This window comes from Anas platyrhynchos, chromosome 3, assembly GCF_047663525.1.
Source record: "Anas platyrhynchos isolate ZD024472 breed Pekin duck chromosome 3, IASCAAS_PekinDuck_T2T, whole genome shotgun sequence".
Classification (NCBI taxonomy): Eukaryota; Metazoa; Chordata; class Aves; order Anseriformes; family Anatidae; genus Anas; species Anas platyrhynchos.
The window spans coordinates 96,381,709-96,395,161 of record NC_092589.1 but is presented as its reverse complement, the minus strand read 5'-3'; the positions used below and the strand labels follow the sequence as shown (position 1 = coordinate 96,395,161).

Below are 13,453 nucleotides of genomic sequence, written 5' to 3'. Positions count from 1 at the left end.
TTCATGGGAGGGACCGAGAATGTGGAAGCCAGCAACTGAAATAACCTCAGTTATTGTGAAATCACAGCTCGAGCCACTGTTTGTGCACCCATTAAAGGCCAGGATCTCGTAGAGCTCTTCCCTTTGGGAGAGATGTGTTTTCCTTTCCTTTCTGTTTTGGTGTTAGAATGATCTGAAGGATGTCTATGATTTGGGTATACCTGTTCAAAAGACCACTAAATTGTCTATAGTGGACTTGAGCAAAGATAGAGCTCGAACAGTGTCCATCAACTGATGTCTAGGAAAGAGTAAGGACAGGGAATGCAGATACGAATTTTCATCCTAAAACTTTCCTACCTTCAGGCTATTTTGCAGCTCAAAGAAGCTGCCGTGAGGCATATACAGTTTTAAATATGCCTTGGTGCTCCTGCTAGAATTTGGGAAGGGTGAGTGATCCTGTGCCTGTGGGCTCAGGCAAGCTGTTGTCTGGCAAATTTGTCTCTCAGTGTGTGAAGCTGCAAACAGCCCCTCCTGTACCAAGCACACAGTGCTGAGAGGCATCAGAGACCTGATTTCTACCACAGGACCACAAATACTGCCAGAGGGGTCTGAGAGCACACGCACGCACACATTTCCCTCCTCCCTCCCAAGAAACTTTCATCTTCACGAGTTGCTTTCAGCCAGCTACAAACAACACACAATGACAAACAAGCCGCTTCAAATGAGTCTGAAATCCCGTGGGGTTTCACTCCGACTTCCTGAACGACCCTTAAATCCACATATCTATTAAGAAAGATGGGAAATGTGGGACAGAAGCCCAGCACAGCTAGTGGTCCTAATCTGGGTTTATTTAAATCCAGGATTCCCGAGGCACTGAAGGGAAAAATCCCCATTTCTTCAGGAGACACATTCTATCAGCTTTTGAAAACTCAGTCGGGAAAAGCAAACCTCTGTGCCGATGAGAACCCAAGGCAGCTGGATCACTCACTCTTAACCCCTGCTACAGCCCTTTGACCATGCTTGGTGGGCAGAAACCATTTTTTTTACACATGCTCTGTCAAATCCCTGCATATCACAATCACATTCTTCCATTTTGTCCTCCTTAATCCCTCCGGTACTAAAGGCAGCAAGAACCCAATAACTCTGGAGCTGTCACCATAAAATCCTGCTGGATATTGTCAGCCTGCAGGGTCCACGTGGACATGTACCTTTATTGAACAAAATAAGGGACTGGAAAGGAGAATCAGAAACTAAGAGGCCCTTTTGGCAGCGAGCCTCTAAATTAGAGCACCAGCTCCACTTGATCCCACTGTCTATGTCATTGATGAAGATATTAAACAGTACCGATCCCAGGACAGGCCCCTGAGGGACACCACTCGCCACCAGCCTCCACCTGGACATGGAGCCATTGACCACCACTCTCTGGGTACGGCCTTCAAGCCAATTCCTTATCCACTGAATGGTCCACCCACCAAATCCATCCCTCTCCAATCTGGAGATCAGGATGTCATGTGGGTCTATGTTAAAGGCCTTATGGAAGCGCAGGTAGATGACATCGATCAGTCTTTCCTTGTCAACTGATGCAGTCACCCCATCACAGAAGGCCACCAGATTTTTCAGGCATGATTTGCCCTTGGTGAAGCCATGCTGGCTGTCTTGGATCACCTCCTTGTCTCACATGTGCCTTGACATTGCTTCCAGGAGGAACTTTTCCATGATCTTTCTGGGCACAGACGTGAGGCTTACCAGTCGTTAGTTCCCCTGATCCTCTTTTCTACCCTTTCTAAAAATGGGAGTGATATTCCCCTTTTTTTCCAGTCACCAGGGACTTCACCTGACTGCCAGGACTTTTCAAATATGATGGAAAGAGGCTTGGCGACTACATCAGCCAGTTAGCATTAAACCCTACTTACAGTCTTCAGTGTTCATATAGGAAGACCAGCAAAAGCTATAAGCAGCTTATAGCAGGAGATGGGTCTTGTGTGTGATCCTTTCTGCCAGTACCCTAACAACAGGTAGCCAAGCAAAAACGTTCAAGGAGAAGGAGATGAGCTGTTACATTGCATCCCAAGCCCTTCTACTCTTCTTGTTTTATACAAAACACTTGTAAATCAAGACAGAAGTGCAGCCTTTCTCTGGAGAGAGTATATACATTTGGACATGAATGCAGATGGGCCTAAAAAAGGCATCATATTATCAATACAGATGGAAACTTCTGGGCACTGCCTGTAAAATATTGAGAAGCTTCCTGTCAATATATTTATCCCTTTCTCTCTTCAGGTCTCATTTTCATGAAGATGAAAAGCATATCCCTGAAATTAAAGCAAAAAATGAAAGCTGCTTTTCCAAACCAGAGAGATGCTAGAAACTGTTCAATGAAACAGTTCTGTTTATAATGGACAAAAACGTGTATTCTCCCCTAAATTCATCCTTGTAGTTGGCTCAGCTCTTGTAAATGGAACTCTCCAAAAACAAAGCAAACAAATCATAACATAAGACAAAATAACCAAAACAAGCTAAAATAAAGCAGCTGGAAGTAGACACCCAACAGGGGAAATTTCAGCTCAAACTGGCAGTTAGGAACAACTGAAAATGAGAATAGAAAGTGCTAAGCAACATTAACACTAGCTTTGCTGCAAGCTCTGTTATACCTCGCTGTTAGGACCGCGGGGTATGATTTGCCATGTTACCAACAAACTAATTGAATGAATTCTCCTCCCACTAAAAACCTCCCCCAGGAGAGGGAATGGTTTCACAACAGACAGTAGTTTAAGTAACAGCTTAGGGAAAACAATACCAAATATGTTTCATAATTGAAAGTGTAGGAGAACATAACAAGCAGAGTGTAATTATGAGAATTCAAATTTAGCCCAGACTTCTGGGCTATCCAGTCATCAGTGAGGAGTGTCATTGAATCAGTAACCACAACTGGTCATTATCCTGTAGGTGCCAAGAGACACTGAATTTGTTCCTCTTTGGAGCCACCTCAGACAGAACTATATGATTTTACTCAGTTTAATCCACTGTTTATTTTGCTGTGCTCTTCAAGAGCCGCAAGTCTCAGAATACATCATAAGGAAATCCAAGCTATCTGGGCCTCAGCTTCACAAATCCTCTTTTGGTTTGCATTTTGGAGCCGTCCTGCCCTCAAGTGTCCTGTGCTTGTTTTCCAATGTCGCTGTACCTTTCCTCTTCCTTCCCACAGACACTTGTGAGATAAGGAGAACGGTTCTGTTTTCCACTGAGCAGACAGACTTGGACAGCTCGCATGGAGTGGGTTTGTGTCCCAACAATTAAACGCTAACAGAAAAAACAAATGGAACGTTAGTAGTGGAAATAAAGTACGTTAACCCTAATGAGAGTACTGATTCACTTTCCAGCGAACTCTTTGGAGCGGAAAACTCCCACACCTTTAAGCAAAGACATCTAAAGGAAAAACAAGGTTTTGGCAGGGATTCTGAAATGACCCCTGAAGAAGGCAGGTATCCAAGTCCGATTACATGGCGTTGTGCGTCTCCCCCTGCGGCCATGCTTACGTTCGGCCTGCTCGCAGGAACAATGGGAAGTGTGGGGAATGTCAGACAGGCACCCCTGAGCTGAAGGACATGTCCCGCACCGGTCGAGAACAGCTTGTTTGAGAGAAAGCTAAAGGAATATTGAGGGGGATGAGAAAAAAACGCACTAAAATAGCCCATAGTGGAACAGCTCCAACAAACAAGGCCAGCAGATGAGGAGGGAATCCGCTAGAATAACCACGTCAAACGGCTTCATAAATGAGCTACATGTGTAGCATCAGAGTCTCGGGGTTTAGGTCTGCCGCTTTCCCTGGACAAACAAACAAAATCAGCATCCTGCCTGCGTGTCTGCATGCAGACAGCCCTCCGCTTGTAAGGATGCAGGCCAGGGACCGGGGCTGGCTTGGGCAATTAACACAGGGAAGAACAACCCTGTGTGAAGGGCTGCGGGCACAGCAGGGACCAGCCTCCGTGCTGGGTCGCAGGGTGGCTCTGAGGGGGGTTTCAGACTTAAAATCCCAAATTAAAGCCCAGATCCTTCTCGCTGCAGGTCGAGGACTTCCACCAAGCAGCAGACGACCCTCGCAGAGCCGTGGGCTGCCGCTGAGGGGCGCAGAGCCCCGTTGCCCTCCGTGCCACCCCAGTTTTGTCCCCACATTTCGTTTTTCCTCCCCGTTTCGGCCAAACTCCCCCAAAACACCGCTCCCCTTCATGGCCGCGCCATAGCGCAGCCGGGTCCCGCCGCCATGATGGCGGCAGGCGCCCTCCAGCCCCTTCGCTCCTCCTCGCTCCTCCTCGGCCCCGCCGAGGGGCACAAACCGGGGAAGGGGCAGCGAGGAGGGAGCCAGGGGCACCCCGCAGCGCCTCACGCCGCCCGCCGGCAGCGGGGAAGGCGGAGCGGAGCGGAGGGAGGGCGGAGGGCGGCGGGACGAGGTACGGGGAGAGCGGCCGGGGGGCGAGCGGGCGGCGAGGGGGGGCTCCGCTGCCTCCCTGCTGCGGCCGGGGGCTGCCACGCAGGCGGCTCCTCGCTGCCCGCAGCGGCACCGGGGCCGCCGCGGGAGCCGCCGCCGCCAGCGGGAGCTCGGAGCTTGGGGCTGGGGAGGCCGAGGCCCGGCGCCGGGCAGGGCTGCAGCGGGGAGCCGGGCAGGGCCGGGGGCTGGGGGAACGGGGAGCGAGGGGGCAGCAAGGGGGTGGGTGGAAGCCAGGCTCTGGTCGGGTCCTGGTGCAGCCCTGCGTCTTCCTTCCCCGGGGGGTTATGGACAATATAGGGCTCGTTCTGAGTTGCTTGTTTTGATATTAAAAGCTTGGCATGAAGTGACGAGTGTGTGCGTTTTCCTGCTGCCGTCTTAACACCAGACACGGTGCCGCGGGTGGAAGGAAGGGTGCACTGAGATTGATGTGGGAGAAGGAAGGGAGCGGTGGGGCCTTCCCGTGGGTGCTGTGCGTGACACATCACGTTTTTCAGGCGTTCGAAGGTCGGTTTAAGTGCCACCTGTGAAAAAGGGTTATTTCTTAGAGCTACTGCAGGTCCTGTGAGGTGCTCCACACAACCAAGGTGGGATGGCTCCCTTCCACCAGGGCTCCTGCAGGGACCTGTCCCCGGGCTGGGGAGCTGGGCAGGGGCCGGGCAGCAGCACAGTGAGGGCTGTGGGGCTGCTTCAGCACCTGCCAGACACTGCCCCTCAGGGCTTTAGTGCTGTGAGGTGCAGCTGAGGGAGGTGGGGTTGTTTAGTCTGGGGAAGAGGAGGCTGAGGGGAGACCTCATTGCTCTCTACAACTACCTGAGAGGAAGGTGTGGGGAGCTGGGGGCTCCTCACAGGTAACCAGTGATAGGACTAGAGGGAATGGCCTCAAGTTGCACCAGGGGAGGTTTAGGTGGGAAATGAGGAGACATTTCTGCTCAGGAAGAGCAGGCAGGCACTGGGACGGGTTGCCCAGGGAGGTGGTGGAGTCACTGTCACTGGGGGTGTTCAAGGAAAGGTTGGATGTGGTGCTTAGGGACATGGCTTAGTGGGTGACGCTGGTCATAGGGGGATGGTTGGATCAGATGATCTTGGAGGTCTTTTCCAACCTTAATAATTCTTTGATTTAGGAACCAAAGGAGTCAGTGGTACAGGGACTTAAACGTGCTTCTGGAGAACAGAAGCCCAGCTTCAGACCAGGTGTCATAATCTAAAAGGTATAAAAAAAGACATAGATAGGATAATGCTTTCGTATATGTGTATGTATATATATTTATACATACATACGCATACATGCATGCATGCACGCACACACACACACACATATATATATATAAAACATCCCCTAAACAGCCTGTGTGAACTGTCTGGAAACTTTGGGAAGGCTCCGAAAACTTCCCACTTCATGCTGGTGTTGTAGGGCCTGTGAGTACGCTTGGAGTACGCTATGTGCATCCTGGTTGAGAGAGCACTAAGCTGTGCACTCAGCACATCTATGTCCAGATCAACCATGCAGCACATGCGTAACAAATCTGACACTTGGGGTAGTGTCAAGCTTATTGCTTGAATATGTTTTTTGTTTTGTTTTATTTTTGTCCTGGAACGGCCTGATAGAAATATGTTATACCTAACTGTATATGTTATACTGAGCTGTAAGGAAGAGCATCAGTTTGTGCAAAGATAATACAACAGCTAACAGACACACCTTCATCCTTTAAATGTTTTGACACAGTAGTAACACAATAATCAAACACAACTTATAAGAGTGTAGTGTTACTTAGAATACTTTAAATAATGATTATTTTACTAGGAGGAAGGAACTTGTTTGTCTTCAGTTTCAATATGTTTTTCCTCCAGGGTTGGGACCATGGCTATTGACTGGATTGGATTTGCATATGCTGCACTGCTGGCTGTTGGAGGTGTTGTAGGATATACTCGCAAAGGTAAATTCATATACTTGTAAAGGTAAATACTGGTACATTGAGATTTGGCAGTCTGAGTTTCTTCTCTGATACACTTTATGAAAAAGAAATGGTGAAAGGCATGAAACGTTTCCTGTAGTGAACACATCTGTATCTTAAATCCAGCCTGCACTGCTATAAATTAACTGAATCTCATGGAATTTGCTTGGGTCAGCTTAAATGGTCACTTTTTTCTGTTTATCTAACTAATGAGTTTGTTTGCAGGGCTAAAAGCTGCTGTCATGTTATTTTTGACACTCGGTATATTTTGGGCCTTTTCATTTCCTTTAATCATTTCTGTCTTAAACATAGTAGATTATCGTTGATTAAAATTTGTTTTCTTCAGAGGAAAATCATCCTGGATTGATTTTGAGATTTCCAGATGCACACCAGGGAGAAAACCTTTTATTTACTTATTCTGATCTGGTGGTTAATTATGTCTTGAATTTTTAACGATGTTAATTTTCATTCTAAGGTAAACATGTAGGCTTTAGATTATCATGTGCACATTTCCTGTGTTCAAGTCCTTTTTGTAGTGCTTTCTATGAACTGGTCCAGCTAGCGGCGTCCTTCCTGAGCTGAGCACAGCATCCCAGCAGAGGTCGCAGTGGTACTGAGGACAGGCAGCCTGAGCTCCAGGCTTGCTGCCTGTTAGCTGTCCCGCAAAGAGCATGCCCCAGCAGCACATCACTCTTGTTCACCATGGCATTGCACCAGGAGCTGGTACCCAGCTGGTGGTATCCGTCATGATTCTTAGGATTCAGGATCACTGTTTCCCTGCAAAATTAGTGCATGCTTTGGTCCTAGAGACATTGTTTTATATCTTGACTTTTTGAAAACACTTGTGTCTTTGTTTTGTTTTGTTTTGTTTTGTTTTTTCTTTTCCTCGCTCCCATCTGCGCTCACTGAATATCCCATTCACTTGTTCTCTTCTCTTTTTACTAGTTGGTCAGTCCTTGTGGTAAATGTGATTTTTTTCTTGGTAATGATTTCTGTTTTCTTGTAGATTCTTGATTAATAACATTCAATATAACAGGACTGGGAGCTATATGACATCTGGGGTTCTAGATTCTTCCTTTATAATCATTTTGGGATCAGATTAACCCAGATATTGCCAGCTCTGCTGATTCTACACTTATCGTGTGGTGTCACGTAAAATGCATATTCGGAAACCAAAGTATATTACTGAAACTCTAAACTTTATGAACCAGTTTTATAATAGCACTGTAGGAAGATGTCAAGTTAATTTAAAAAGCTGAGTTTCTTCTTCATTGCTATGCAAGAGAATGAGTAAGAAGGGTTACATAAATATTGCCTCTCTATTTGCACAGGGTGAGTTGGCTGCACAGTGGCAGAAGCAGCTCTGTTTTTAAAATATTTGGATAATGCTGTGTCGAGAGTTACTGTGTACAGCCTGAGCTTCAAGACATTGTATGGAGAAATAACATTTGAATGTTTTCTTGCAGGTAGTAAAATCTCTTTAGCTGCTGGTCTTACCTTTGGCTCTGTGGCTGGGTATGGAGCTTACTGTGTGACATGTGATCCGAAAAATGTGAAGATATCATTGTGTAAGTGTTTTACTCCAGTAAAAAAAAAAAAAAAAAAAAAAAAAAAGGAGGTCACTGAAGTGCCTGTAATAGTCTCTTTGAGAGTTGTGACCATGTGTGAGTTTAAACGTTAATTTTTAAATAGAGTTAGACACTTTAGCTTAGCTTGCAGAATTCAAGAGCTCAAATGTGGAACTGTTTGCAAGATAAGGCAGGTCATTCGCACAAAACCAACAGGTGTGCGCTACCACCTGGCAGTGCCTCCTCTTATTAGGTGGTTACGTAACGCTGTACATATTGTGAAATCCAGCTGGGAAACATGGAAGAGATTTCTCATTAGAGATATCTGCGTTATTATCTCAGTATTATTATCTCACTAGAGATAGAGGTTAGAATTTGTTTTGAGAAGCAAAGGTGGTGCGGGATCTGGTCTTGCATAATGCAGCATTTCCTCGACTCTCAAAGAAAGAGTTGACACTGTGGTTTTCTTCTGCCAAGAAAGGCAGGGTGCAAGCTATGCAGTAGTTGTCATCCTAGCAAGCTTGCCATGAAACCCACATGGAGGTAAGGAACTAGAGTCTCTAAGGGGTACAGCATTCACCTCACGTAACCAATTTGCAATAGGAGTTCTTGGGAGCTTGTGTCACTCATGGGTTTAGTACTGATGGTGAGGCTGTGGTTTCCCATGCAAAAATACAGTTAAGATACATTTAAGCATGGGGGTTGGTCTGTTCTCCCACGTGCCTGGTGACAGGACGAGGGGGAATGGGCTTAAGTTGCGCCAGGGGAGTTTTAGGTTGGATCTTAGGAAGAACTTCTTTACCGAAAGGGTTGTTAGACACTGGAACAGGCTGCCCAGGGAAGTGGTGGAGTCACCATCCCTGGAAGTCTTTAAAAGACGTTTAGATGTAGAGCTTAGGGATATGGTTTAGTGGGGACTGTTAGCATTAGGTCAGAGGTTGGACTCGATGATCTTGAGGTCTCTTCCAACCTAGAAATTCTGTGATTCTGTGAAGCCAGATTGTGTGAGCCCACAATCACTTTTTCTGACTGTAGTCAGAACTTACAGTAGAGTGTTTCTGCTGGCTTTATGCTTTAAACCAACCATAGCTATAACAACTTTCATTTCAAAACAAAGTTGAATAGCATTTCTAGCAAAGCGCATTCACACCAACTGGGTTTTTAGCAAAGGTGGTCATAGCATATCTGATCTTCTCCTCAGTGTCCTAAAATTGGATATTCTAGTTTTGCAGTCGTGATCTTGCACATATTACTTATCCCACAGTTAAAAAAAAAAAGTAAATCTTTTTTGTAGTGAAGACAAAACCTTAAGTCTACATGAATTTGTAATCATTCATTGTGACATGCTTTTAAGCATCATCCAGTATTGTACTTACATGGGTTAGTGAAACATGAATTTGGATACAGAATTAGTGGAAGAGTAAACAATTTTTACTAAATGTGATTGCAGTAGGTGTAGAAATTCAGTATGCAACAGTTAGTGCTATTGAGAATGCAACTTGTTGTATCTGGCATATTGAATTTCTGGGTCTGATTTACTGAGTTGAATATCTATTGAATTTCTTTGATTTCAGCTGAAATAGTGAATGTCTTGCACTTTTGAAAATCAGGTTTAAAAGACGAACTTCTTAAAAAATCACCAGCACATTTGCAAAGCCGAATATTAGTAACTGGAAGAAAGAACATTACAGGCTAGACATGCTTTATAGCTTCTAATTAACTGTAAATATACTCAGGGCTCTAGATGAGACACACGCCGTGGAACAGTCTGCTCTTCAGACATTCCTGAGAGGATCAAGACTATGGGACCAGAAAATAAGAGAAAGGGATAATGGAGCAGGGTGCCCTTAATGAGTGCACATGCTTAGCTGGTAGAGTTTTCTAAGATGTGTGCAGCTGGCAGAGCTTGTCGTATAATGTTAGAATGAGTTTAAAACTGATTCTTGGCTACTGTGAGCACAGCTCTGTTCACAGGAGGAGATAGCGGAGCTGGAAGAGAGTTAGCAAGATGGTTTAACTGCTCCATAAAAATGGAGGAGATTTATGCAGCTGTCATTACTTCAGCTGCAAGAGTGATAAATCATAGCTGCCCGTGCTGCCTCTCTGCCCACTTCTAGGAAGCATTTCAGGTGACGGTTCTTTAATTTAGCTGGCTACCTTTGCAGTTTTATCTATTCTTATTAATCTTCTCATTTATTTATGTAGCACTCTGTAGTCATTAATTCAATTTGAAATCCCCATGCCTGGTTGCAGTTCATTGCTACCTCTGTTTTTAGGTAGAAGAGCTCCAGGAAGATGATATAATTCCTTTCATGATGTTTGTTCTCTGCTGTTAACACTGCATCCGATGCCCTCTTGGGCTGTCCACCTCTTGTTACTGGGAAGGACAAGAGGAAGGCTTCCTTGTAGCAAAGGAGATGGCCATATTCTGTAGCAAAAATAAGTAGCAAAGCTTCAAGTCTAGTTTTTCAGGCTTAGCAAATAAGAGTGAGCATTCTAAAAAGAAATTAGATAAAGTTGAATGCTCTAGCTGCTGGAACTGCTAGTAAGAAAAACAGTTGCGTTGGTCTAGGGTGGTGGGATTTATGAGACATTGTACCTGTAACTCAGCATAAATGTTAGTGTTACAATGAGGATTCTTCATATACTTCATTTGTAGCCCCACGAATGTAGATACGGAGGGATACACTTCACTGTCTGACAGACTTGCTTAGTATCTTTAGCGGATTTAGCATTCTGCTGCACCTGGAAACACTATTTGCTGCTGAAGGAGGTCCAGCTAGAGAATTTTGGAAAAGCAGGAATGTTTTTATAGACTTTTTTCTCTGGTCTAATATTTTATTAAACTGCATCTCATATCAAAACATAGCAATGACCTTTGATAACTCTCCATGTTCCTGAAAAGTCCACTGGGAAAAGTGAGAACATAAATATATTGATTTGCCTTTTACAGTTTCAGCTTTTCTTTTGACCCTTATCATGGGAATGAGGTTCAAGAGGTCCAAGAAATTAATGCCAGCTGGACTGGTAGCATGCCTGAGGTAAGCATCTATTGAGGATCTTAATGTAAAGATTTCACTGATTTTCAAATAGTTGTCACCCAACATCCAGTTCAGGCCAGTGTCAGTAGAGGTTACTGTTAACAGAAACTATGAAAACTAAGTGAAGTGAGTTTAGAGGTCTCGCTCCCATTTCCACTAAGCAGCTCTTTCATCTCACAAGGCAGATACATCAGAAACGGGCTTTCTCAGCAGAGAAATATTAATTAAATATTAATGCCTATCGATAAGGTTTTTCGAAGAACCTGAGGTAAGCCTCAGTGTTTCCAAACAGACATGCATAAAGCCAGACATCAAACGTCATACAACATCTTAACATCTTTAAAAAAAAAAAAAAAAAGGAAAGAAAAAAAAAAGAAAGAAAACCACTTTGACGTAGAAGTACTACATTCAAAAGTACTGGAAGCTCAGCACCTGCTAAAACTGAGATGTTTTTGAGCTGTCCTAATCACTTTGGTCAGTATTACTGCAAATTATATTACTAACCATCCTGATTTCTCTAATGCTGCTGTTTATTTTGATATTCTGAAAAACTTAATATTCTGTATTGGAGAAAGTTGAAACCTTTTTTTTTTCTCCCCCTATGAGTGAATAATGTATTATTTTTTTTTCAACTCTAAGTCAGAAACTGTTTTTTGAAGGAAGAATGACTGTCGCTTCTTTGTCACCAGACTTAATGTAACTCCATTAACTGATTTATTTGTAATGCATACAGGGAGGAAAAAATCAGATGCAAAAGTTTTGAATCAGGACTTAAACTGGAAAATATTATTTTCTGTTGTGGATCTCTTTTCAAGCCTAGGCAGACTGTTTCAATGGACACTGAGCTCTAGATTGAGACATTGTGAAAATTTGCTTACTACAGACTCTAGTGTCAGATATTTGTAAATGTGCTCTTATTTTATGAAGACTTTCATTGTTTGTGCACAGCCATACTTATAGGCTTTGTTGTGCTTTGTTTTTACAGCCTTCTGATGATTTTGAGGCTTGTTTTTATGCTGATGTAGGAGAATTTAGCAACTTAAGAATCGAAGTATGACTGTCACACCCACCTAACAAAGAGGCAGGCTCTCCGTACTTGAAAGACAAGTTTGAACACAAGTCTTAATTTGCATTTATCTTTTCTGTAAAAAATCTGTACCTGTAATTTAATTGTTGGCACTTGCTGGTATTTTGCAAGTTTTTTAAAAAACTGAAACAAATATTTTGTTGATGATGTGTTTTGATCTTCCATTTAAGCAATCTGTTAACTCAAGGGATCTATACCTGTAAGTTTGATAGCTTTCAGAGGTGCTGAGCACCCCAGGAAATTGCATTCGTCTTGCACTGTATCTCTGAGATAACATACACATAAATATCTCATTATGTTAAAAAGATAAATTGTTCTGAACCATAAATTTGTAACTTCTGTAATTAAGTAATCCATCCTAATCATATTGTCAGTTAGTAATCAATAAAGACGTGTGCCTGTACTGTCCAATACTGGAAAACCCACATTCCTTTCAAACACGTGCATCTTCTTCCACTAATTCTAAGTGTAAAAATTTTTATCAGTGTTCAAATAAAACAAAAAGTTCAAAGCTTCTCTCAGTTGTATGTACTGTACCACGTGCCACTGTGGCATTAAGGGACATGGTTTAGTGTCCCTGTTATTATATATATATATACATATATATATATAGCATTACAAATATATATATACTTATATAAAAATAAGTATATATACTTTTATATAATTATGCTTATATAAAAATGAGTATATATTATAAACATTACTATAATATTATAAAGGCCACCTATCTCTAAGCACAGACATCACATCTTAACGCTGCACAAATCCATCGGAACACCAAGCTTGTTATTCTTGGCAGGAGCCTACGTGTAGGTGGAGACAAGGTATGAGCAGCTCAAATTTCTAAGGAATATCTGACCCAAAAATAAAAAATAAACAACAAAAAAACACGCCAATGTCAGCCCCCACCTCTGAATCTTTTGCTAACAAATCCTGGTACCAGTCACCTCTCGGTGTTGGCAGGCTTACAGGTGGTTGAGTTGGTGTATTATGGATTTCAGTTTGGGGCCTTGGTACGTGCAATGGCAGCCGGACAGGTAAGATGTGTTTGTTTTTTTTTTTAATCCTGAATTAGAACTTTAAGACAGGTCAGGGGAATTGGACTGTCATGTACCATAATTACAAGCGTAGGTGACCAATGCTGATTTGGATATTTGTACTGTAGATACAGAAGAGTCCCACCTTAGATTAAGCGCTACTAAAAAAGTTTCGGCAACCTAGTGCTGAAATGTGGACACCATCCTGCAGTTGCCTGCTAGTTCAGATCCTCAGTGTAATAAGATTTTATATTTTTCAGCACCTCCAGAGTTGAGCCATTCATGCATTCTCAGAATTAC

The 13,453-nt window shown here is 43.5% G+C and overlaps 1 protein-coding gene across 2 annotated transcripts; it reads left to right on the top strand.

Annotated features, from left to right (window-relative positions):
* Positions 1–4,291: 4,291 nt before the first annotated feature.
* TMEM14A (transmembrane protein 14A) lies at positions 4,292–12,629 on the top strand. 2 transcript variants are annotated; one of them, XM_027455111.3, is made up of 5 exons: positions 4,292–4,427; positions 6,314–6,399; positions 7,884–7,985; positions 10,939–11,026; positions 12,012–12,629. In XM_027455111.3, exons 2-5 carry the CDS (start codon positions 6,324–6,326, stop codon positions 12,049–12,051), a joined length of 306 nt encoding a protein of 101 aa, XP_027310912.2. In that variant the 5' UTR covers positions 4,292–4,427; positions 6,314–6,323; the 3' UTR covers positions 12,052–12,629. The 2 variants fall into 2 exon arrangements, with proteins under 2 accessions (XP_027310912.2, XP_021123567.2); XM_021267892.3 differs by lacking the exon at positions 4,292–4,427 and adding an exon at positions 5,606–5,673.
* The last annotated feature ends 824 nt before the right edge of the window (positions 12,630–13,453 follow it).